This window comes from Synchiropus splendidus, chromosome 12 (genome assembly GCF_027744825.2).
Source record: "Synchiropus splendidus isolate RoL2022-P1 chromosome 12, RoL_Sspl_1.0, whole genome shotgun sequence".
Classification (NCBI taxonomy): Eukaryota; Metazoa; Chordata; class Actinopteri; order Syngnathiformes; family Callionymidae; genus Synchiropus; species Synchiropus splendidus.
Window position 1 is genome coordinate 13,732,047 of NC_071345.1, and position 25,676 is coordinate 13,757,722.

Below are 25,676 nucleotides of genomic sequence, written 5' to 3' on the forward strand. Positions count from 1 at the left end.
ACGGCTGTTAGACAGCACATGGAGAGACTCCATGCAGACAGAACCAAGCTTTGCCATTGCGATTGTTTTGCCAGCAGCTGGATTTGAACCAGGGAATTGTGGCTACGCGGCTGGCTTTGTCACTCCGCCACAATGCTGACCGTTACCAATTCAGTCCAGTATTCTCGCCAAGAACTGTGGCAACTATTTATGCCAAGTCATGCTAACATGGAGCTCAACATGCCCGTCAGTTGAGAGTTCTACTCAATAACTTAAACTCGCTGCGATTGTTAACTTTTTTATTTTGTCTTACCGAACCACTGGCGCCTCAAAGGGACCCTGACATCAACCTGTCATGTTCCAGCATTATTTCATGTCACTAAACTTTTACCTCTTACCCCAAAAGCAAAACATTCCCACGTTGTCTTTCTTCAATATATTAGTCAGTTTCACAACAGATTAAACACATCTTTTGAGCTGCAACACAATTTTTTGACTCCAGGAATTAGCATTAGCAACGTATATTAGCATAGACCGTCTCCAGTTTAGTCCAGGGATCTTCAACTTTTGTTTGGGGAAGTCTGCACTCCTCTCAACTTTAGAACGGAGTTATTATTTGAAGCAATATGACAGAACGTAATGAGGAAGAAATATTCCACACATAAAGCTGAGTAAAAATCACATGAAGAGGGATAGAATATTCTTCTGGAAAAACTCACCTCTACATATATTGCATGCATGCAAAGTTGATGCCAGCTGTGCGACCAGTGAGATCCAGTCTTCTCCAGCTGTTTTCCACACTTCTGCTCTTCTAAAGTGTGACTTTGAAGCAGCAGATGCAAGCAGAAGTCTGTGGCAACGCTGAGGTTAGAAAAATCACACAAGCGCAGTCAGATCAGTCTACTCCACTTTTAGATGAGTATCAGTTGGAAAAGGCCTGAGAAGCTCAAACTCCCATGAGGCCAGCTCTGCTCCTGGCAGGAGGTTGATGGTGCTAATTTCTAACCGAGTCATATGACTTGTAACCGCTGTCCTCGGTGTCCGTTTTGCGCGGCAGGCTGACAAAGCCCAATCTAGTCAACGGCCTGACCCACAAACACCAAGGCGCCGCTCTTATAATCAACCTCCTCAGTACTGAGGCCACACGGTGTGTCGACATCATTGGAGATGTTCCCTGCTGCTTCCCTGCCCACTTGTCTAAAAATACAGGGAATAGGGGTCAGACGTCGATGCTGTGATTCACGCAGGATTTATGAGTTCATATTTTCAAAAGGAAACTTTGATGGTTTGAGCATTTGTTTGCGTAGAAACCAACCACTCCTGTGAGTTCTTAATATCATTTTCCAGGATGTCTCTCTTTAAATTATCATCTGATAAATAAATAAATAAATAAAATGCAAAGAGATTCCTAGATGTAGAGGGCCACAAATCTGGCAATGGCTCTTCTTCAGGTGCCATTTTCTTCTCCTCTCCGACTTCTGACTTCTTCTCCTTCTTTTTTTCTTTAAATAAATAAATAGGGGGCAAAAAAACTATTATTAATTCATTTATTTATTTTATATATATTCCGGAAACTCTAAGGACTTGCATCATCTTCTCCTCCATATTTAAAGTGAAATATAATGAAAGGAACAAACTATTTTTTCCCGTAACATAATGAAAGTCTTGTCATTTTGTGTGTTCTGTTTTTGCCTGCACTTCTCTGCCTTAGTGATTTTAGATTTATAACAAATAAAATGAAGTCCAACTAGTCCATCACATACGCTTATAAACAATGGAAGCTCCATTTGTATATTAATTTCTACCTTGAAGAAAGAAATATACTCATACTCGATACATCAGAGAATAAAAATGAAAATATCAACACTGGCACAGTATTGTTATGCACTGCCTTGTCTTAAAATAAATAAAATAAAAACCAAACTAAAAATCAAGGTTGTATTAAGTTCAATATAACTATAACTATAAACATTATGAATGGATTTGGATAAAATTTCAGGGCAAATGTGAAACGAGACCAGGAACAAATATGGAGAGTGATCTGGACGACAGTCTGCATCCAGGAATTTTTCAAAACAACTCTTTATTCATTGGCGGATATTTGCATTCTCTTTTCTATATACAAGTAATTTAATATTCCATGTAATTTGAAAGGTATAATATATAATATATAACTTCCCCCCTAACTTTTGATGATGTTCTCCATCAAGTTTTGAAATTCCGGTGTGAATGGCACTCAGACCTTTAATAAGGCGTTTTGTATTCAAGCATGTAGTATTGAGCTGCGGTGTTGGCCCAGGGCACTTTCTCATTTGTTTGTTTCTGTACATGTAAAGATGAATGGCAGTCATTATAATAATCCCTACTATAACCACAAGAAGATATTGTTCATAAGGATCCGTTTCAATCTTTCGTCGGTGCGGCTCTGGAACGCCTCATCTCCGTCGCCCTGCTCTTACTTGCTCCTGATCTTGAAAAGCAACTAAATGAATGACGATTGTTTTAAGAGGTTCTCTCTCACATCTGTTCCTCCTCTCCTCTCTCAGCTCGCAGTCAGGCGGTGCAGGCGGAGAACGTGACTGTGTTGGAGGGAGGCACGGCCCAGATATCGTGCCGCCTCCAGAACTACGACGGATCCATCGTGGTCATCCAGAACCCCAGGCGGCAGACTCTGTTCTTCAACGGGACACGAGGTGTGTATGTCGTTTGATACGTAGTCTGTTTCAGCTCATGAGCTCTAAGGGGGCACTGTGGTCATCTGCTGGTCCATCCTTAAGTGCATTCACAAACACACTCACGCCTACAGCTACAGTCTGCAGCATATGTCTTGTGGGAGGACGCTGAAGTTGCCCAAGCATTTCCCAGAATTTCCCAAAATTCAGGGACAACAACTGCTGCCAAGCACCAAACAATACTCCAAATTGAAAAGTTAAAAAATGTAGTTTTGCAGCAGCTGTGAATAATACTGCCTTGAAATTCAGCCATTGAGCATGTGTAAAGCCTCAGCTGCTTCACGAAACCACCCAAGGACTCCCACTTATTTATTTTCAAATCCATTTGAATTGACATTTTTGTGATGTTTCACACAAGTTCTTTTGAACTGCCGGGCACTTGCCTGTCACCTTGTTTGCACGCGCTCCTTAATTGGCCAGATGAGGCCGCGGCTTTACGAAGCATTTCTTTCACCTTTTCAACTGCATCAGATCAGCACGAGCGGTGAGTCCCATTAAGTATTTAAACAGCTGCATTGTCTTCTGCCTCGCGAGATTTGGCGCTGCTCTCTTCAGATAGCACAATGAGGGATGAGGCCTCATCAGAGCAGGGAGAATAATGAGGACTGTAAGTGAGAATTAAAGAGGGCCTAAAGAGCGGGGGAGATTAAGACAAGCAGCCAAGGTTAGAGTGGCACAGTGACTGAATAAAGGAAAGGTGGTGTCAGCAGAGGAGCTTTTAGAGCAGACAAGGCGGGGAAAATCGCCGTAATCCCTCATCGGGGATGTTTTGCCCAAGCATGAATTACACTGACGTTCCCACCTCTGTTTGTTCCATGCTTTACTTTCATGCGCTTCCATTCCTGCCAATTGCCCATCTGCTGTGTAGATACCGCGCTAACACGCCGAGGCCTCTCAGAGCGGAGTCGTTCCAGACTGACTGTCCAAATAGAGCTGCAAGCTGAAAGTGCAGTGAATTAAGCTTCCTGTTTTGCAAGCCAGCAACCAGCCAGGGGTTTGTTTTATGAGATTTGGACAACAGATAGCGATAATGGAGTGGTGGAAGTAACCAAATGGAGCCTTTCTCCTCACTGGTCCGTATCCATCCTTCCAGAGCCGCTGCCAAACCGCCGCGGCATGCTAATGAGGCTGGACAATAAAGGTGAACCCGGACTTGAACAGAAGTGTGACATTTAGCTGCCATTTAGAGGGAAAAAAACTCTACCTATTTGTGGGGGGAAAAGCTCTCTGTGATGCTCCGCTGCCATCTGGAAGAGGGGCACTTTTTGGGGGAGTTGCAGTGGTGAGATTATTGTGTTGCAGGGAACACCATTCTGGCTTTTCCCAACATTTTTGTTATGAGAAAGTTGGTACTGTCTGGGTGCATGGGGCGACCCTGAGTTTATGGCTATCCTGTGCGTATTTTTCCTCCGGGTTTCCTTCCACGGACTAAAAAAGTACTGTGGTGACTGTGAAGGTCAGCGATGCGCGTGGTCATCTCGCTAAATATATCGTGTGATGGCCCGACGACCCGTCCAAGATGTCCATGACCTCTACTTTTGGAAATTCCAGTGAGTGCTGACCACTGTACCATAGATGGGGAACTTGCATTTTTCTCACGCACGAAAACTAGTGCAAGCAAAAGACAGGTGGACTGTGTGAATTGGTAATATAGAAGAAGAAGAGTTACGTTTGTAATTTTTTTTTAATTCTCCCTCTAACCAGTGCAACACACATGGGCTTAATGTGTCAGGAGACTGTAATTGTGATAAAGAAAAAGAAAAGTCCTCTGTTTTTCGGACTACAAGTCGCACCAGTCAAAAAACACATCATGAAAAAAAAAAAAACATCCTCCTGCAAAGTCATTTGTATGCATCACTCCTACGTCACGGGACATAGCGAATCTAGAAGTTTACAGACTGACTTTTTACATTTATTGCACTGATGATAGTTGAAAACTACTAGCTTTTTCTCATGAAAAGTAAATACATAGCACTCATCTTTGGCCGCATTTCCCATTCAAAGACATCAAAAACAACCATCATCGCAAGGGCTGGTATTTTATTTGGTATTTTCCTGATACTTGGGTGCCGTTTCAATTTCTATCGCAATTCTGGTTTATGTTTATGATACTTTGTCCGATTTGATTTATATCATGAATGTGCTTTAGTATTTTTTATTATCATTTTATTCACTCTTTATAACAAAGCGGTTTTTGGCCAATAACAAGTTGTCAGAACAGGTTCTGACAGTAATATTTTGGGCACTTAATTGTTTCAGTGATTGAGAGCCTGCGTTATCACAGACCAAAGCGCAGATGCAGCAGGAGAGAGACACCGTGGGCTCTGGATTAAATAACCAATATCCAACTGCTTTCCCCGCAGTTTTACAGTGCAGGACGACCATTCACCGCATATATGGTGTCCAATATTTACAGTCCTCCAGAGCGATACTGAGCAGCAGTTAGCACAGGGTTGCTAATTCTTTCCTAACCAGCGCAACATTGTGGCAATAGAGACTGTTGACAGGCCCAACTTCCCGTTTTTTGCTTGGGAAATGGCAGTGTAGAGTGACAGTCAGCTGCCGGATGCTAGCATCAGCTGCGTGAATCCAGCAACCAGTCCTTGGCTTACAATAGTTGCTGCTTGAAAATAAAAAGCTATCCATATATCATATATCATCATTGCGTTATGTTATTACATAGTGTTATTATATATATTTGGAATATATATTAAATTTTTATTTTCCCCTGCCCTAATAATCCTGTCCATTTCTAGATACGTGTTATGTTTTCCTTGTTGCGACGCTTAATCACATGACACTCCTGGAATGGAATACGACCATGGAAGAGTGGAGCAGATTATCAGGGCACATTGTGCATGTACAGTAATGTTTACACGCATTACTCCCTCACTTCCTGTATTTTTTACATACTGAGGATATTTTGTTATTTAAAAAAAAAAGAAAAGAAAAGAAAAAGCGGTGCCAGCAAAAACGGGTGTCGGCAGTTCAGACTTTTCAAAAATTGGTGAGCAACTGTGATCCCTCACTAGCTAAACTGTTTATATTTGCAATATAGATCTTCCTTAGAGGAGGAAAGAAAACAAGTCCTCTCTGCCTCTTTGTTACTTCAATGCTCATTTCACTCTGCTTTTGTTGAGCAGCCAATCTTGACATTGGGCAATTAGCGGCTTATGCACAAAGAGAATGGATTTTCACCCTATGTTTTCTCTTTTCTTCCAAATTACAGTTGTTTTAATTAGCTTTCCCTTTCAAATTTGGGGAATAAAACCGATGTTCAGTTGGGTACGACTCCACAAACACGTCCAGTAAATGCAAGGCTCTAATGAGAAAATGGATTTTGGAATGTGTCGAGGGAGTGAAGCATGTGGAAAATTCACTCAAAGCTAGACACAAGAGGACGGAGCTATCTTTTACTGTTTCTCTGTTCCAAGCTAGAAATCTTCTGCTAGCTCTCTCGCGACTGTTTCTTATCGCGCCACGCTTGAGACCGAGCAATGCTATCAATTCCCGAGGATGGCGGCGTCTGTGGAGTTCCAGCTTTCTCTCATGCTTTCCTTCTTCAATTGTTCCGCAGAGCTATCCATAAGGCTGACGTCGCAAATTAGGGAGTGCAGGAAACTACTCTTCGTTCCTCGTGCCAGAAGTCGCAAGCGACTATTTGCGAATAAAGGAGAAAGACTGAAGAACAGCTACTTGTGGAGCCAAACTTGTCATTCTGCTTGATTAAATTGGCCCTTGTCTTCCATAAGAGGAAGCAGACGCGGGGTGAGGTGAAAATGACCCCCTCCGCTCTCAGCAGATGGTTTATAAAAGAGTGAGCCTCGTCGTTCACATCATCAGAGTTATTGTATTGAAACCTCTGTGGAAAATGTGGAAGAGCAGTGATGAATATTAAACTGGACTACAATTTTATTTGTCAATATACTTTATAAGTGGAAGGTGTGCCACTAACATACATAGAAATGTGATGCTTGTCTAGATCTATCTAGCAAAAATGACTGACTTCCGGGTTTGGTTTGTTCCACCGAAAGTGTGGACACTTGTTCAGTCACACATACGGACAATGAAGAATCTTTAGTAGTCCCAGGAATTTTGCCCGGGTGTTCCCCTAAGAAATCTGTCGTGAAACTGCAGCGCTAACACCATCATGTTTCCAAATGGCGGGGCCCATTGAATGGAACACCAGAAATATATAGAAGAAATATATCACATTGCTCGCGGCAGTATTGGATGGATGCGCTGTACTGCAGTCACGGATGCTACTGTTTCACCGAACCGTCCAGTATCATTAGATACCGATAGACATCAACTAGTGCGATCAAACTGGCCCACAGGCAATGTAACTTTATCGCTGTAAAAAAAAAAAAAATCCTCTCACTCTAAATCTATTGGTTTTCACTTTCTATTTCGTATGGCTTTCATGGAATTACATTTTAAAATATGTGGGTTTTTTGGCTCTCTCAGTCAAAAGGGTTCCCGACCTCAGGTTTAGGGTGAGAGGCTGCGGAAAGCGTAATGGCAATGATAACCCTCATAATGGTCCCCACAAGGACAGTAATGCAAATGTCACCATCACCCGCTTCCATTACAAGGGGCTTTGCTTCTATTTTTGACTCACACAGCCATAGTAAAAATGAAATCCCAAATGGGACTCTTTCTCCCAACTTTTGCTGTCGCCATCACGCTTTCATGTCAACGCATGAATTCTTGGACCTTGAAGGACCACGACTTTCTGGTTGTGTCTGATAACTTGCTGAGCCTCAAAAAATACATTTTGAATCTTCTTGAAGAAATAAAGTAACACAGACAAAAATGATGGATATTTTCTAGTTTCCCTTATTTTGTTGGTTTTCGTGAACAATAGTAAACTTGCTCATGACCCCCATTTAGTGTGAGGTGTTTAAACGCTGAGCAGAGTCAGAAGTGAGTCGCTCAGACTGTTGACATTCATTTCATAATGACGGTAGGGAAAGCTTTGGAAGAAACAATACAATGTCCACTGGAGCTGCAGCTGTTGGTTTGCTTGATGCACTTCAAGTGGAAAGACAAAACCATGTGCAACACCAGAATAGTTGCCGATGAGTTCCCTCCGTGGAACCTAAAAAGCGCCAATATCAACAACCATCCATGTGTGAAATGTAAAAATATTCCTGAATTGGTGGAATTATTACACGCCAGTTGGCTAAATCTCCAGGTCTGAGTTATAAGCAAGCGGGAGAGTAATCTGCAGCTGAAGGGGAAAGACATTTTTAAAACATTCTCATTAGAGGAAGCAAATGTTCTTATCTTAAATGTCTGGTGACAAATATTCATTGTGACAGGAGTTGCCTCAGTGCTATTTGGTGAGTAACAAAAGCGCTGTGTGTGTGCTTTCAGCCTCAGAGAAACAATTAGAGAACATTTAGAGCTTTTTGGGTTTGACTCAATAAAGCGTTGTATTCATGTTTGTATATTTCACATTGACTGCAGTTAATTAAATGAAGCGGCTCTTTTGTTTCCTGCTGAAACGTATTGTCTAAATAGTCTTTTCTCGCATCCCCAGCTCTCAAAGATGATCGATTCCAGATGGTCCTCTTCACTCAGCGACTGGTCCGCATCACCCTGACCAACGTGAGCGTATCGGACGAGGGCGGTTACTTCTGCCAGCTCTATACCGACGCCACACACCACCAGGTGGCGACGCTGTCGGTTTCCGTGCCGCCGGAAACGCCCACCGTTGAGGTGAAGCAGGAGGCGGTGGAAGGTGGTGAGGTGGAGCTCTCATGCGTGTCGCCACGCAGCAAACCAGCCGCCACCCTGCACTGGATGCGGAACGGCCGCGAGATTCCAGGTAGGAAGCTGTCGGTTTGAAGAATGAATGAGTCACAGACTGTGAGCAACGGAAAAGGAAATGAAAGGGATCCATCAATGGTTGGAACCACATAATATTCTCCACAGTGTCAGTGACAAGAATACTAATTCATCTAATGATTCATGATCTATTATTTTGCCTGACAACGAAGATCAGCGACATAACAGAATAATAATCACGACCAATTTTGAGGGGCAGTCTAACCGAAGGATGACAGAAAGTACAGGTGTTATATTGGGGATTTATTTGCATATTATAAAAAGGTCAAATCCTGCAAATGCACAAATCCAAAAGTCCAGTCACACTTTATAAAATAGCTTTTATGCTTATATTTTATATTTAATATCAATTTTATTCTGAGATTTGAATTGTCAATCGATAAATATGTCAACAATTTATTGCGTTCTGAGCGACATTTGGGATGTCAACAACCTTTTTCCATTGTGTAGTCCGTTCCTCTCTCTCGCAGTATGGCATCTACTTTAGGTGTGAACAAAGACAAAAATGGCGGCTGTGCTCCACAGTGCATTGTACACTGGGCTATGTCGCTTCACTCATACAGTGGTCACGCAAACTTTGCTTGAAACTTGCTTCAGTTGGAGCAGAAATAAAGAGATAGTGAAAAAATACGTTGGTCATTTGGAAGTAATTTGAGGCTGCAGACCAGAACTTCTTCAGCGTAATTGTTTGGAGTTTCAGTTTTCAGATACTCTTGTATGGAATGTGCATCCATAATTTACACTAATAACTACAGATTTCTTAGCTTAACAGAGAAGGACCTTTTTTATTTCTCGTGGAACGGCGCACAGCACCATGTCAATTGGAGTGGAGAGGACCAAAAAAAGTGATGTGAATCCGAAACAATTTCAAAAGGAAACACAATGAGTTGATGTTAGTGGCATTTTACAATGAAAGCGCGATGTAAATATTGCGTCAAAACCAGAGCACGAGGAGCATGATTGACGATGGCGCTTTCTTGACAGTTTGACAACATGGACGGTGAGACACACAAACATTATCAAGACAGCAAAAGATAAGAAAGAGCCTTGGCTGAAATTGAAGGCGATGGGACTGAGGGAAAGCACGTCATACACAGAGGTCACACTTGCCAAATTCATTCACTTCGGGGATCCGCTCTCAAACCACAAGGTCCCACGCAACTCACAATTCTCCGGTGACCACTCCGCTGCGCTTGCGCTAGTGGAAATATAAAAACTATGCTGCTGTAACTGCTGCAACTCCCGGTGGAAATCTGGGGTGAGAGCAATGCCTTAGATTAGTATTTCATATACAAAGAAATTTGTCATTTTTGTAAACTAAAATCGTGAGTTGGATTAAAATTATTCCCGAAAAATCGCGATCACAAGATTTTTTTTCCCCAAAATCGTTCAACTCAGGCACATCATGACAAAGTACTCGTGTTATAAAAAAAAATTTATTTTGAGGTGCAATGTATTTTCACAAAAATATCTATTGATGAAAAAAAGTTGTTACTATTAATGTATAATAATTGTCTCATTCATAAAATGGTCGAGAAAGTCATTTAAAAGGTTAAATCTTTTGCAGTTCTAGTAAGCATTGCAAATATGTGAAACTGCAATTCATTCCTTCTCACTGCCTCCCAATGTTTGTGTGTATCGGTATCGGAAATGTGTTTGAAAGAAAAAAAAAAAATCCACAAATGTGTCTTCACTGTTGTTCTCACCATAGCTCAGAGAAGAAATTGACTAAACTAGAACGCGCTATCATTATGAATTGAACATGAAAATGAAAATGCTTCATTGCAGAAGAAGCCTTTTCATTTAGCTCTGGCACAAAACACTGCTGCCAATAAAGGCGGATAAAACATTATGGAGCCAGTCCAAGCAAATGAAAGGACCTTCCAAGTGTCGTTGGTGAGGAAAGATAGTCCAGCCACTGACCCCCGTGATTAAGAAACTACAGCGTTCACTGCTTATCTGGGAGCGCCATAAAAGAGCCTCTCCATAGATCCACATCTTCCCTGGCTTCCACTTGGAAAGACATTACCTAATTAACATTGGCTGGAATGATTTGGCCCGAATCATAAATGTTCCTCCTCATTGATCTTTAATCTTTCACTTTATTCCACCGTATTTGGTGTTTGCTTCATAATGGCGAGCTAAAATGCGAGACCTTCACTTGAAGAACCCGACCATCAGAGAGATTGGAATCGATATGAAGCTTTGCTTTTCATCTGAAAATACCTTTAAAACAGCAATAATTCATCAAAAGTGAAGCAAAAAAGCTTCTCAGAAACAGCTCCAGATGGAGTGCAAAAATGTGCGTGACTTTGTAATGAAGCTTGAGGGAGGATGGAGGACAATGAGCGTGAGATCAGGAAAAGATAAATGAAGGGATGATGGATGAGATGACAGAGTGGCAAATGGATGCAATTCTGTGAGCAGGTAACGATGGATGGATGGATGGATGTAAACAGGGAAGAATGTGGCCTCGGCTGCCAAATTCTCCTTCTGTTTCTTGATTTTATCCGGCGTTCTTTGCAAACTTTATAGCTGATAAACACTTAGATCAATCACTCCTGATGCGATGCAGTGTTCCATGTGTCATTCACAATGTTCTGTAGCGAAAAAAGAGCTGGATTTTTGCACCGCGGAATGAATAAGTAGCAAAGTTTTTGGCGATCTAATTTTGGGAATGTTAAGGTGAGGGTCACCACCGTTTATGCTGCTATGTAATGGACAGCCCTGGCCGTTCAATCATGTGGAATAAGGCTGTGTCCCTTTTGTCACCCTAACACTCGTTCTTGACCCTAACACTGGGTTTTACGCGTTCACTTGTAAGTGTAGTGTGTCCCAATACTCCGAGGGCACTAGCCGTTCACCCCTTGAAATGATCCCTTCAAACAGAGGGAGCTTCAGAGCTGACTTGAAACCAAGTGGGAATATGAAGTGTATATAGAGTTCCAAAGTACTTTATTTAAAAACAATGTTGGATAGGACAACAGGGACATTTTAGTACGAGAACTACTCTTCCATTTGTTTGCTTTCTCTCGTATCACATGTTAGCAACCCAAATGGTCGACAACAATACAATACAACATGTATGTACAACAGTATGTTTTTATTTCTTCTTAACAAACAACGGTCGACTAGCATCCAGGCTAACGTTAACATCGTCACAAGTCAAACAGATCTTTCACAACAACATAGCGGCGAAGCCGATTTCAGCTGCCCATTTCTTCTCCGTTGGTTCACCAAACCAAGTGAGATGATCAGCGCCGATGCAAGAAGTTGCAAAAATGTTGGACCTGGTATTTCCAAAAGTCTCCAACACTCGATATGCATGAAACAAAACACAGCACAGCAGCCAATGACACGTTGTCTTTACGCGTGACGTCATCAAGTGTTGTCCCAATTCTTAGGGACGTCAATCACTTCAGTTCGTCATCGGAGGGCACTTCATAGTGGAGGGCACTCAAAACCAAGTGTTCATGTTAGGGTGAGAAATGGCACACAGCCTAAGAAGCTCTGTAAGACTGGGGCGTCTTGCCACGTGTTCCGAAAGCATGCAAGTCATGATCAGTCAAGTGCTTAATTTAGCATGACATTTTTGCATATTTGGTTTGAGAACCACGATACAGTAACACAGTTACAGTACATTTAAAACATAAAAAATTGTTTAAAAATCAGTGTTTACAGTATGAATGTGATAAGATAACATCACATTATATCATTTGGCTGACAGGTTGACTGGACACTGGAAAAAAAAAACGACATGTTTGATCTCACTTAAGAAAAATGTGTCCTAGAACTTCTATTTTTGCATCATTTCTCCAAAAGAAATACCCTTGTATTTTTTCAAGGAGCAATTATTCCACGCTACCTATGTTAAACGCAAGGTCGACCACAAGAAGACCTTATAAACAAACCACGAAATGAGATTCTTTGGGGGCCGCTCACCTTTTGTCTTCAACAGCCGCACGACTTGTGTGTGTTGCCGTGCGAACTCCTGTGGCAGTTCCTGGATGGCCTGCGGCGTAAACGCACAACCCCCGTCCTCATCCGTCTCTGGTCCTGGTTCTACCTGACTATTAACACAGACGGAAGTGACGGTTCTTCACGCACTAGGAGAGACATAAAGCTGGCAGCGCCGTGTTGCGTTCAGGATGCCGCTAAATCCAGGGCTAATCACGTCCCTTATTAACTCAGTCAGGGACGTTTCATTTTCACGTCAAATACAGGACGATTTGGTGTTCCAGGATGGCAGGATGTGCCCTGCACTGGAAGCAGCACAGTTGAGAGGAACCCTGAAATAATGAGAAAAGAGGAGGAATTGTTGGAAATAAATCACTAGAAGTTCACCGGAGGAATATTGGAATTTAGATGTTAATGGTGGGTGGTGATTCTGGCAGGAGTTTACTGGCCTGAGCTGCATGTCACTTGAAAAACGCAAGTCATATTACGAGGAAAAGCGTGATTCATGAAAGCCAATGTAAATTCACACTCAATGTTGAGGATAATGGCGTCATTGACCTCACTCAAAGTGTCCTATATGTTGCCCTCCAAGTCCCAGTGAGAAGAGTGTTGGGTCACAGTGGACGCACTAGTTACTACACCTCCACCTGTAGTCTTCTTTTCATGATGTCTTGTGGACCAGAACCTGGTTGAGTTGATCGCTTCCATTCGAAGCCCGGCTCTTTGTCAAAGGGACGTCTGTTGAAAAGGAGATGAATGACAAATGGATGTGCTGCACGACACCTGGTTTGCTCAGGGTGCCATCAAAAGAGAGCTGTTAAATAATCCAACATCAAATGTATTCTTTTTTAGCTGAGGCAGTTGAGTCCATTTTCTCCTCTTTTGGTACCCAAAATAGCCTTTTTATTCTTCGCATGCAGATTTTTCTCTCTCCATTGCAGAGCTTTCTCGCTCACTTCCGCCCTTCGCTTTGAACTCAGCCTCTTCGCAATCACTGCTCTTCAAACTGTGTCAGACTGTTTGCTGCGGTGAATCACAGAAGACCAGCCCATGTATTGTTTCACTTTCCAGACTGCTGCTGATCATTAGTGCAGTCCCTCCAAAATCTCCCTTTGAATCAAGATAATTTGGGGGGAATGAGAACAGTTCACTGCGCCACTTGTACGATGCATCAAAATCATCAAAGTTTCTTTTGTAGCAGAATTAAAGGAACTTTCCGTTACAACTCAACATGGCAGCTCTGCTGTGAGCCGCAGACTTGCTCTCTATTTTTGGTTTGTCACTGTTTTATCTTGCCCTTCTTTTCCTCGCCAATAAAGAAGTCATTTAATATGTCTTTCTATTCGCATATATATATATATATATATATATATGCGAATAGAATATTTATTAGATACATATTTATATATATATATATATATATATATATATATATATATATATATATATATATATATATATATATATATATATATATATATATATATATATATATAAATAAATATATATATATATATATATATATATATATATATATATATATATATATATATATAAATATGTATTTAAAATATTTATTTACTTACTTATTTTCTTAAACTTTTGGTTTTAAATTGATGGTTGATCATGATTTATGCTGTCTAATCTTCCAAAGAGGTTGAGATTTAGTGTGTGGAAGCCACTTATTCTCCCTGATATGTTTGGCCTCCAAAAAAAATGAATGGCAACCCTGTTATGGAATTCTTCTCATCAGTTGTTGCCATTTAGATAGACTTCTCTCGTCTTTAAATGTACCATAGTATCACAAAAATATCTCTGATCATAATATTGTATTACTTTTTGCACTATTTCTTTTTCATTTTATTGTCATATGTTGTGTACAGAGCATGTTACGAACATAATTTCTGATACCTAAGTGCCAAAGACTTTGCTGTAGGGGCCCCACAGTGGTTACCTCGCTCAGCATTGCACCGACAACCTTCCCTCACTGAGCTGCTAGAGCTGCACTTGGTCACTCAAGGGCTCATATTTTTGCCAACTGAGATGTAAACCTATTTCAGTACATGATGAAATATGGAACGTAAGCTGTTTGTGCAAAGAGAATGAGGATTTTAAGGTCCGTCATAAGAAATGGATGGAGATCAGGGATGTGAAGAGGAGAGTGCAGGCCAGGTGATCGTGGTTGGGGTGAGTTGTGTCTGAAGAGTAGCAGCTAGAATGAAAGGGAAGCTTGGTAGGGCAGTAGTTACACATGTCATGGTGGCTCTCAAGTGGAGGGTACCTCAGAGGGTATATGCAATAAACCTGCGTGTTGTTTGTTATGGGCTGGTTGACTGAACACTTTACAGTGAAAACATGTCTAACAAAAACAAAGGGTTCCACACAAGGACAACACCATAAATGACAGCTCTAGTGGAAGTTTGGAGACAAAATATTGACATATATATATATATATATATATATATATATATATATATATATATATATATATATATATATATATATATATATATATATATTAAGCTAAAGCTGACGGATGGAAAAGAAGGCAGGGAATTGTACTGGTTGTGCGACAGGTGTAGAAATGAATGACAAGTGAGTGAAATGGAATGACAGCAGCAGCATCGCTGTCATCATTATTGCAGAAATAACCATCAGCTATTACAGAACACGAGACAAAAGTAGCGGCCTCTTGAAGTGACTCTTGAGGAGATTCACTCTTTTCTTTTTCATGCTTCAAATTACCTTCACGAGGTGTTTCAGTGGCAGCATCACAAACGCAGTTCAAGAAGAGTGGGGATCTTATTTTTCGGTAAACAACTTGCGAAGGCTTGCGTCAGGTCGCGCTCCGCCTGCCACGCTGACATTTTTTAATGTGACATCTTCCTTTACATTTTGCGATTTGGCATTGCCATCCACAGACAAAAAGAATTTCCTGTCCTGACAGTTGACAAACTGTCCCCCCCGGTCTTTTTTAATGTCATTTTTCTGCTTTATTTTCTCCTTTATTTTAAATTTACCGCTGTCCTTTGATTTTCAAAAGAGTTAATGTGACGGACAGCGCTTTCGTTTTCATAACTCAATCTCCCTGGCGCTCCCACTCTTCACTGTCCCTGCCTGCCCTTCTACCTCCCTGCTCTCTCACTCCCGCTTCCTTCCCATCTTTCTTCATCATTTTCTTTGGATCATTTTCTTTGGATTCCTTTTCTCTCTTTTCTGTCCTTACAATTTCTTAATTCTTTTTGTCATCATTCATTTTCACTTCATGTCAATTCATTATCTTCAGCTATGACTCCATACTCCTTGTATGGTGGTAATCCGTTGTTCTAATTCACCACCCAATCCTTTCTTTCCTTCTCTATTCCCTTTGTTTCTCCTCTTCCATTTCCTTTTCCTTATCGCTCCATTGCTTTCCCTCTGGGAATTAATGTTTGTAGCCTTCTTTGCGTCCTTATTAGTTGTTAGTAGATTTTTTTTCCCCCATTTTCTACAATTCAATGACTATTCTTTTTGTTTTTATAACACTTCCCTCGCTTTTTTTTAATGATTTTTCCTGCATCTTTATTAAAGCAGTCACGTCTTTTCATTTTTAATGTCTTTTTGTTAGTTTGGTTAAACTTACTTTCCTTTCCTTGACTTACCGTGTACTTTGCTCCACAGTTCTCTCCGTTTGGTCTTCATATTTACCATCATTTCTGGACTATAAGCTGCTACTTTTTTATTCAGTCTGAACTCTGTGGCTTATACAACAACACAGCTAATATATATATATTTACAGGCTGAAGTGCGTCATGCTGCCTAAATATTGAGCCTTGTCACATCAAACATATGAAGTCACAGACGCTTTATTTAACTTGAAGCGCTCAAAATGCGTTGCGTGTCCCCAGCTCTGCCAGCAAAGAAGCAGCAGCTGAGTCCAGCTGTGGTGTTGGAACTTCGGACACATGGGCGAAAACAGCGCATTTTCAGTGCTTTAATCTTCATAAAAGGTGTGATGAGTTCATGATGCAAGTTCAGAACATTGCTGAGTTTGTTTCATGAGTCATGAAACTCGATGCTGGATCCTGTTTTCAAAACTAGTATAGAAGTGATCCTCATGCGTCTTTAAGATGGTTGTACCACCTGCACCTTATTTATTTTCTTTCTTAAAGTTAGTGGGTTTGGCTCATATTAATATTATCTTCATCTTCTTCATCTTCTTCACTACTTCTTCATTTGTCCTTCCCTTTGCTTTACTACTGACGTATTATTTGGTCCAATTCACTCCATTCTTTTATTCAAATCCTCTTAGTTCCTCTGATCACTTCCTTGGATTTAATTCGTTTCTCAAGGCTTTTTCTCCTTGCCTCAGTCGCTTAATATCAAATAGTAAATTCATGAATCTTAGATCTAGAATCTTTCTGTTTTATTTTTCCTGGATTTACTCATACTGCAAGGCAGCATACAATCATAAGCTCAGCCTGGTCAAGAGTTTGAGCTCCGTATATGATTGAATTTCAATTTCTTTTCCGTGTGAGTTGAGCCTTGCAGATGTGATGTCTTCATTATTCAACTTGACTTTCCCTGCAATAGCCTTTCTATTCAGAAGCCTCCCTCTGCTTTTCAATTTTTCATCAGACTCTGCCAAACTCAATATTAAGAGTTTAAATGGGGTTCATCAAGGATACGGAACAATTCCCCTGTCAGAATTTAACATAAACTATGTGATTTAAGTTAAAAATTAAACATATGAACCACAATGGATTTTTCAAATTCTCTCGTTTTTTTTTTACTTCTGTCTTAAATTGAGTCCCTGAGATTCAAACTTCTGTGGTCACTGAGTCTTTCCACCTCTCCGCTCCCGTTCTTTCACCGTGTAACTTTGACACTCTTCTCTGAATGTGTGCCAGGCTTGGCTCCAAACTCATTTTGTTTATGCTTGTTCCCCCTCTTTTATTCTCCGGCCCCAGCCAGCCTCATCACTCTCCTGCACACACAAACACACACATCATTGTTTTGATTTACCATCTGCAAACAAAGTGTTCTGCTGTTCATAATGGCCATGAAATATAGATGCAAATTGATTTCTCATTTCCCTTCTCTCCTATTCTGTTTTCGACCACTCATCCTCCACTTTACAGCTACCTGCTGCTGCTTCAAACGGCTCATTCATTAGTCTGTTCTTGTCCTGCTTTTCAGCATTTCGCTCCACTGTGTTCTCCAAAATTATCATTTTCTTCTCCACCTGAGTGACTTTCCTCACTCTGTCCAAATCCTGCTGCTAGCGTGATGTTCCTGCAGGATCGGATGAGGAATTGGCATGTCTGTTCAGGGACAGTGCCAAGCCACCTGTCTTCCGTCCGTCCATCATTTCATGCCTCTGGTTTCTTTCTGCAGGTGTGGTGTCCCAGCAGGACAATGGGAAGACGTTCAGTGTGTCCAACACCATCCGGATCCCAGTGGAGAGGAAAGACAATGGTGCGGCACTGAGCTGCGAGGCAATCCATCCGGCGCTGAGCGGCCAGAAGAGGGTCCGCCATTATCGCCTGGATGTGTATTGTAAGTCCCAGAGCCAAGAGCGTGTGTCGCTTACATCCGAGTTAGCGCTGACCTCTGCACACTCCTCTGCTTCACAGTGAAACTTTCCTAGTCACTGACTTGCTATTCCTCTAAAGGGGCCCTACTATGCTTTTCCAGTGTTAAATGTTTTCCACTGTGTTAGCAAGATGAAACATCATCTTACTACTGAAGAGTAAAAAACACTGTTCAGCCATTACTGTATGAAATAACAAGTACAGAGGACTAAACAAAACAGATTATTTTTGCCTGCAGTTATTAATATGTAAGCTCATTCATGTAGCCAGCTGTGAATGGTTTGTTTATGTTGCTCTTAACGCTTCGGTGATTGATATTTTCCGTATTGTGTTGTTTTTATGTGTCACCATAAAACAACACGTTTCAAACAAAGTGGCCATTTTGAAAGGTTTTGTACTTAGACATAAGTACATACTACCCAAATGACAATTTGAGGCCAAAGCTGAAACAAACACCTTACTGTATGATAAAATGTTTTTCACATTTTTCAAAGTATTTCAGAAATAGTATAGAGTACTCTTTGATACATGTCTTCATGGAAAACGAATGTAAAAAAAAGGGTAGATGAGGTTTCATGAAACAGTGTCGTGACTTTCAGAGGCCACCAGATGGCACTGTCTGCTCGATAATGTTTGGATTTGAACAACTAATTCAATAAAACCTCACATCATTTCTAAACCAAGAGCGCCACCTAGTTGCCTCGGACAGCCTTGGACAATATGGACAGTGTTTCATCAATCCTGCAATACTGTCTCATGATACCTCATCTACCCATCACTACTCTAGATAGTTTGGTTTCACAGTCATTTCAAACTGCAGTTCCATTCTTCCTCTCCAACAGTTTAAAATATCTGAGAAGTTCAACGCTGTATGGAGATTTTGAATCGCACTTTGCGTTGAAGCGTCACCATGGCGAAGGAGCTGGCCATGCTTGATACCTGAAACTACATTGATCGTGACCCAGCATCAGCCCCGAACCTTCAAAATATGAACTAGGAGCAATATGGCCCCAATGGTTTGGGTTGGCATGAGCCAGATGTTCCAATGACCAACACCCTGTAAACTCCCACTAGGGTCGCCCCCTGTACATTTTTCTCAGTGTCCTCCGACAGGCTTGACCTTGAAGATAGGAGGTTGGGTGGATCGATCCAAGTTGGTATGAGATCAGAACTAGTGGAATAAGATGGAATTTTCTATACCTCAAGTTCAAGAAATAACTTGTCTCTTCCGAATTCATGTCAGCGCTCTCACTCAGGTTCCCAGGAGAAGATACTTAGAGATGTTACCAGTGATACATGCAAAACATTTGTATAAGCATTTCAGTGCAGCTTAAGGGGGTGGGGGTCCCCATACTACAACCAGACACCCAGCACAGATACAGAGGTCTCTGGTGAGTGTGTCTTACTCATAATACATTCACTCAGTTGCCAAAAAAAACATAGTTTTTCCCCAACTAAAAAAATATCCATATATAAAGAGATACTTTATTGGGTTATTGCCTACAAGTTATGAACTTTATGATGTGTTGGCATTAAGGGCCCTGTATTTATCAGATCAGAAGAATATTTAGGGGAACTGTCCACCTATTGTTGAGCACTTATTCAGCTCTTTTGAGGCACATTTACCTAGGAACACTCCTTGGTAAGTGAAAGACAGATGCGGCCTGTTTTTATTCCTGTCACTTGTTTTCAATAAACAAAAAAAAAATGTGATTATTATTTCAGATTTTCATTTTCTCTGTGTAGATTTACATTTCCCCACTCAGTATCTGTTCTTAACTTTCTGCTGACCTGCATCACGCTCGACTCTGTCTAAACTTAAACATCAAATCCTCATGAATAATTCCAGCTGTTCACTCACCACCAAGTATATTAAACCTCCGAACATTCGCCGACTCTGCCACTGCAGCACCATTTCCTATAGTCGGGTTCATGAAACTAGACTTGAAAGGCAGAATAATTAGGCAATACATCAGCGCCATTAATGTCACCTCAACATATGCATGAGCATTCATCATATATATCACAAACACAAACTCTCTGGTGTTTACACTCGGTGCTATGTACAGGAACCAAATTCATTCTAATTTGTTTCCTATCCGTGTTCTTGACAGTTCAATCAGATTTTTAGCTTACTCCATTTGCATATCCAAACAGCCGTATAAATATTTACAAACACTGATATGATCTATTTCCAAAGTAGCCCGCCGTCTCTCTGGTGTATAATTAATTTTCCACATGTGTCCGACTGTTTGTTGATGGATCATGATGATTATTATTCATCGGTTTATTCACAAAGTCGGTGCAGCCTCGCGCCTGGCAGTAATGACCAACTGTCAGGGCGGATTTGGTTTGCCATCGTTCGGCTCGTGAAGCAAGTCGAGCAGCTGCTCCAGCGGTGAGCTGCTTTGAAAACAGGTGTCAAAGGTGTTGTTGTCTTGGAAACCTAAAAATTGCTCAGGCTCTTATTCATTTTTGTCTCCCTGGGTTGCTGGTGTCTTCCTTTTAATGTTTATTTCTTGGTCCACAGATGCCCCCGTGGTCAGGATCATACCTCCCCCTGGCATTTTGCGAGAGGGCGACTCACTCAGCCTGACCTGCTCCGTCAACGGGAACCCGCTGTACGTATTTTTGTGTACATTTTTCTTGTGTAATACGCGTACTGAATATGCCTGAAAGACAAATACCCAGGTGATTTAGGTGAAAGAGCCGAAATAAGTTTGTTGCCAATGCAACTTTAGCTTTAAATACTTAACTGACAGAATGAAAATGACATTTTTTATATTGCACTTTCATGACTAGACCGAAAAATGAAAAAAGAAGTTTTGCGAGATCTCGCAAAAGCAATGTGAGATCTTGCAAAAGTATTGCAAGATCTCGCAAAACATATCTTTTTTTTCGTTGTTCTTGTCATGTCCCCTTAGGGGCACCGTAGGAATCCCCCTGTGTTGTGTGTGTGTGTGTGTGTGTGTGTGTATATATATATATATATATATATATATATATATATATATATATATATATATAAAAAGGGTCAAAGAGCGCTGCGGGCGGTAAAAGCTAATCAGATAAGTAACCAGGACTGAGACCATTAAGAGATTTCTAAACTCATAAAAGGATCTTGAAATCGATTCTGGAACTCGCAAGAAGGCAATGGAGAGATTTAAGAATTAGAACAGTTTTGAGGAGTCTGGTGAGGAAGGCCAAAGAGAGGCAGGAAGAAGATGTCGACGATGCGAGGCGAAGAGCGGCCGGACTACTGGTGCTGGCCATAACTTTACCATATAGCAGCACGAGATTATGACCGGAGATGTCCGAAACATGAGTCACAAAAGAGTCCATATGTCTAAAAGGTATGTTGACAGCAAAGAACCTTAAATTTCCTAGACCTTTCCGACCTCTGATCCAAATCATTTTTACGGTTCCTAGTTTCTTCTTTTAACTACTGTCTTGATGCTGCATCCTAGACCTCAAATTTATGACCCTCTTGTGTCAAAAAAGAGCATTTTTGTTCTCTTAAAATCTCTTGAACAGCGTTTGCCATGCTGCCTGAGGCCAGTCAAAAAAGGGTGACAGTTTTCACTGTCACTACTTTTTCCAAATTATTTTTCATCTGCATGTCTACATGTCTCTCTGTGTTTCTGTCTGTCTGTCCCCGAAACTTCTTGCTGACTGGGCCAGACGGGTTTACCTTCAACTTAGAGGACAGACGCCACATGATGTCTTAAGCACAATCCTTCACTCTCCATATGCGATTTGCATCAGTCCCCGAGACAGTATAAATAATTCTCCCTGTTGTGTCGCGGAAATGTCCTGACGTCGACTCTTCCCGCACCGCAGGAACTTTTTTTTTTTAACAGCTTCAGCAGAAAACAGTGTTGTTTGTTTTTTCCTGAAGGCCATCCAAAGTGTGTGTCGACACTAAAACAGGCCACCAGTTGTGAGGAAGCGCTCCAAGTAGACTCAGGGAATAAAGAATATATTCCTTGTGCCTCACCTTGTGTTCACCTTTCGAACTCATTCTACCTGTATCGGTTTGTATCGAGTCAAGGATTGTGTTTTGACATGATCTTTTTATTTTATTAGTTTTATGAGTCTTTAAAGGGTGTGTATATTCCTCATGGCTTTGTCTTTCTCTCTGAGTTATCGTCAACAATGTTTGGGACATTCAAGGCTTTATTTGTGTCTATGTTCTCAGTTTATTGGTGAAATTTTGTGTTGCACCTCTCTGATATATAAACAATGGGGATGGGACGATATGCATTTGGTTCAACTCGATATTTTCCAGAGACTTGGGTGCCGATTCTATTTATATCGCGATTGTGATTTATTAGTTTAAAGAAAAAAATCACCGTTTCCCAATGACATTTGATCAAAATGGTGACCGTGGTTGTATTTATAAAGTGTATTAGTCACTCTTTATAAAGCAGTTTTTGTGCAATGACAAGGTGCCAGAGCAGGATCTGACAGTCATATGTTGGGGGCTGAATTGTTTCAGCGATTGAGAGCCTGCGTTATCGCAGACCAAAGCGCGGATGCAGCAGGAGAGAGACACTGTGGAAGCTGGATTATACAACCAGTATCCAACAACTTTCCCCGCTGTTTTGCAGCCCAGGATGACTGTCAATCACAGAGATGGCGTTATCCCAGCATCTACAATCCTCCAGAGCTATACTGAGCAGTGGTTAGCAGAGAGCGCTAACATGTTAGCACAGGGCTGCCAATTCTCTTGTAACCGGTGTAAACCTCCGGCAAATTAGGCTTTTTTTCCAGTCCACAGTTCCCGTTTGTCTCACCTTTCTAGCCAAGTGACTTAACATGTACATATATTATAACTGCAGTCCTTGGTGTGCCCATGAAATGGCACTATGGAGTGGCAGTTGGCTGCCTGATGCCAGTGAATTCAGCAACCAGTCCTTGATCTACATTTAACAGTACTTTGTGTTTGAAAGTTTGCGTGCTTGATCGCCTGCTCTGTTGAGCAAGAGACGCGTTTGAGCTCAGCTTCCCAACTGTTTACCAGGAAACGGATATGAGGTCACATCTTGCTGCCATCATAATGTAGGAAAAAAAGTTAGTTCTGGGCAGAAATATTGATATTTAACATCATCACATTTTTTCCACAACCCTAATAGGTGTATTCTAACCATTAAGTGTCGTACATCCAAGCTACCTCTGAGCTTCATTTTGTCTCTTTTCTTAGTCTCCATCTTTTCATCAGTCGACCAAACTCCCTTCGTACATTTGGGGCTCTGTTTGTTCTGTGATTTGTGTATGTGAAAAAGCCCCCAAGTTCAGTCTGTGTACAGGATCAACTTTAAATGATTGTCAGGAACTCTGACTCTTAAAGCCTTATTCATCATGCTGTATGAGATTCAGCCGCTGATGTTGGCCCTGTATAAGATACCTGTTGGACATGTGCTATTTCCTCTGAACGGTTTTGTATTCCTGCTCCGCCGTGACTCAGAGCGCTGCTTTATTGATCGTGCATGTTTGTGTGATCGTCTCTACGTGCGTATTTCTGGTCAGAACAAGACTGCAGCCTGTCATAAAGCGTCCTGACCTGCAGGCTCATGCGCACTGGTGCGTCCGACAGCAGCTTCCCCGACACCTTCACTTGCTCCCTGACCCTGTTAACAGCCTGTTAAGTTCTAATGACCAATTACCAGTCATATCCGTGGCTGGCAGGCGGGATGAGGGCCACCGTCCTGTCATTGTGCTTGATCGGCCTCTAATTTGTTTTTGGAGATACAGCAGTGCGAAGCCGAGCGGAATAAAGAGAGATTTCAGCGAGTGAGCAGGAGTGTGACAGGGCAAAAAAGGCTTTAATTTAACTTCCAGGGGGGATTAGAGGAAGGATGAGTCAAAAATTGTAATCTGGCATGAACCATGCAGACACACACACACACATGCACCTTTCCTGGATTACAGGTTGCCTCTATAATCCTCACACCACCCGTCCGTCCGTCCGTCTTTCGCAGCCATTTTCTCTGCTCCTTGTTTCTTCTGTTTCCACCTCTGCTCACATCTGACACCCCGCACCTCTTCCATCAGGCGTTCTTTCCCTTCTGCGAGCCCTTTCACACCATCAGTCCATCCATCTCCTGTTGTTGTTTCTGTCAGCATCCAACCTTCTGCTGCTGTCGGCTCTTTCTCTTTTCATACCTCCTCTTTGTGTCGTGCTGCCCCTTTGGGCTTTTTTTTCCCGTCTGTCCTCACATCAGACATCCTCAGGGATCAATATGCCAGGTCCACATAGAGCCACCGTCTTGTTTCGCTATTTTTTTTAGCTGCCAAAGTGACAAGATTCAATTATTCAGCACAGCCTCATTTTTCCTCTCATGGTTTTTAAAATCTCTTTTTGTGTTATCCATCTTTATTTCACAGGCCAAGGAACATTCAGTGGTCAAAGATCAACGACACCCTTCCTGAGAGGGCAGAGATTTCGGGCCCCACCTTTCAGATCTCTCGTCTCAGCCAGTCGCACAACGGCACGTACTTGTGCCAGGCGCAGAACAACTACGGACGAGCTGCTGACCACTACACCCTGTTGGTGTACGGTGAGTCCCCCGTGGCTTTTCTCTCTGTCAGCCATACATTATTATTTAGCTTTGTATCTCAGCCTTTCATTAAAACTTCTCCTTACTTAACTTTGCAGCAGCCATTAATCTTTTGATCTTCCCAGGGCAGATTGAGCGAGTTTATCCAGATCCTGTCCGAGAGACTCATTATATCTTGATGTTTGTCTCATCTGTCTTCAAGTTGTATTTGTTTTCTTGACTCGGTTTCGCAGCTGGAAACCGCCGCTAAACCTTCTGTGCAATTGATTCAACAGTAATATCGATCCCCCCCCCCCCAAGAAGACACAGAATACTGCGCCCAGAAACTCTCGGACACCATCAATATTCCGGGGAATCGCTTGTAAAGAACCAATTTATCATTTCCCCCCGTGACTCAATACTCCCAGCAGGCAATTCAGAATAACTTAAAGCTTTTTTTTCTGACAGCTCAATGTATTTGACAACAAAAGTAGATACAAACAATATCTTAACATGGCAGTGGGGACAGGAATCAGCTCAGTGGTTCTCGGTTGCAAGTAGTTGGAATGTGTTGCCCAGTTTGCACAACTGAGTTGGCAGTGGTTTTGTTCACAAATGAGGTGTAGGTGAGGCTTGCTGGCTTCCATTGTCCTCAGTACACAGTTTGTCCCGGTGAAGAAAGAGCTGAGCCATAAGGCAAAGCTCTCATTTTATTGACTTTCTGACTCTCACCAATGGCTTTTGGCCATGGCCAGAATTTGGTAAATGACTGAAATAACACCAGATTCTCACTCCTACTCTGTCACATTGTGACACTGGTCAAGTGGACTTCTGTGTCCAGTGGTGGTCAGTCTTCCGCAAGGCATGGTGACACTTACAGGCACCTCATTGGAGACCCCTTTTCCCTTACTGTGTGATGCTCAAGTTGGGGATTGAACACGGTATATCGCACCTTTTCACGCCTTGTTCCATGTGACACAGGATGAATATTCAAAGTGAAAGCACCTCATGGGCCAACCCTAACCCCAACCACCCAACCCTCC

The 25,676-nt window shown here is 41.7% G+C and overlaps 1 protein-coding gene across 5 annotated transcripts in view; it reads left to right on the plus strand.

The window, feature by feature from the left end:
• cadm4 (cell adhesion molecule 4) overlaps nucleotides 1–25,676 on the plus strand; it is a 242,450-nt gene that overhangs the window by 189,695 nt on the left and 27,079 nt on the right. For all 5 annotated transcript variants that reach the window (XM_053882125.1, XM_053882124.1, XM_053882127.1 and 2 more), the window contains exons 2-6: nucleotides 2,526–2,672; nucleotides 8,257–8,544; nucleotides 17,898–18,059; nucleotides 20,625–20,715; nucleotides 24,482–24,654. In XM_053882125.1, coding sequence (XP_053738100.1) covers nucleotides 2,526–2,672; nucleotides 8,257–8,544; nucleotides 17,898–18,059; nucleotides 20,625–20,715; nucleotides 24,482–24,654 — 861 coding nt within the window. The remainder of the gene's footprint in view (nucleotides 1–2,525; nucleotides 2,673–8,256; nucleotides 8,545–17,897; nucleotides 18,060–20,624; nucleotides 20,716–24,481; nucleotides 24,655–25,676) is intronic.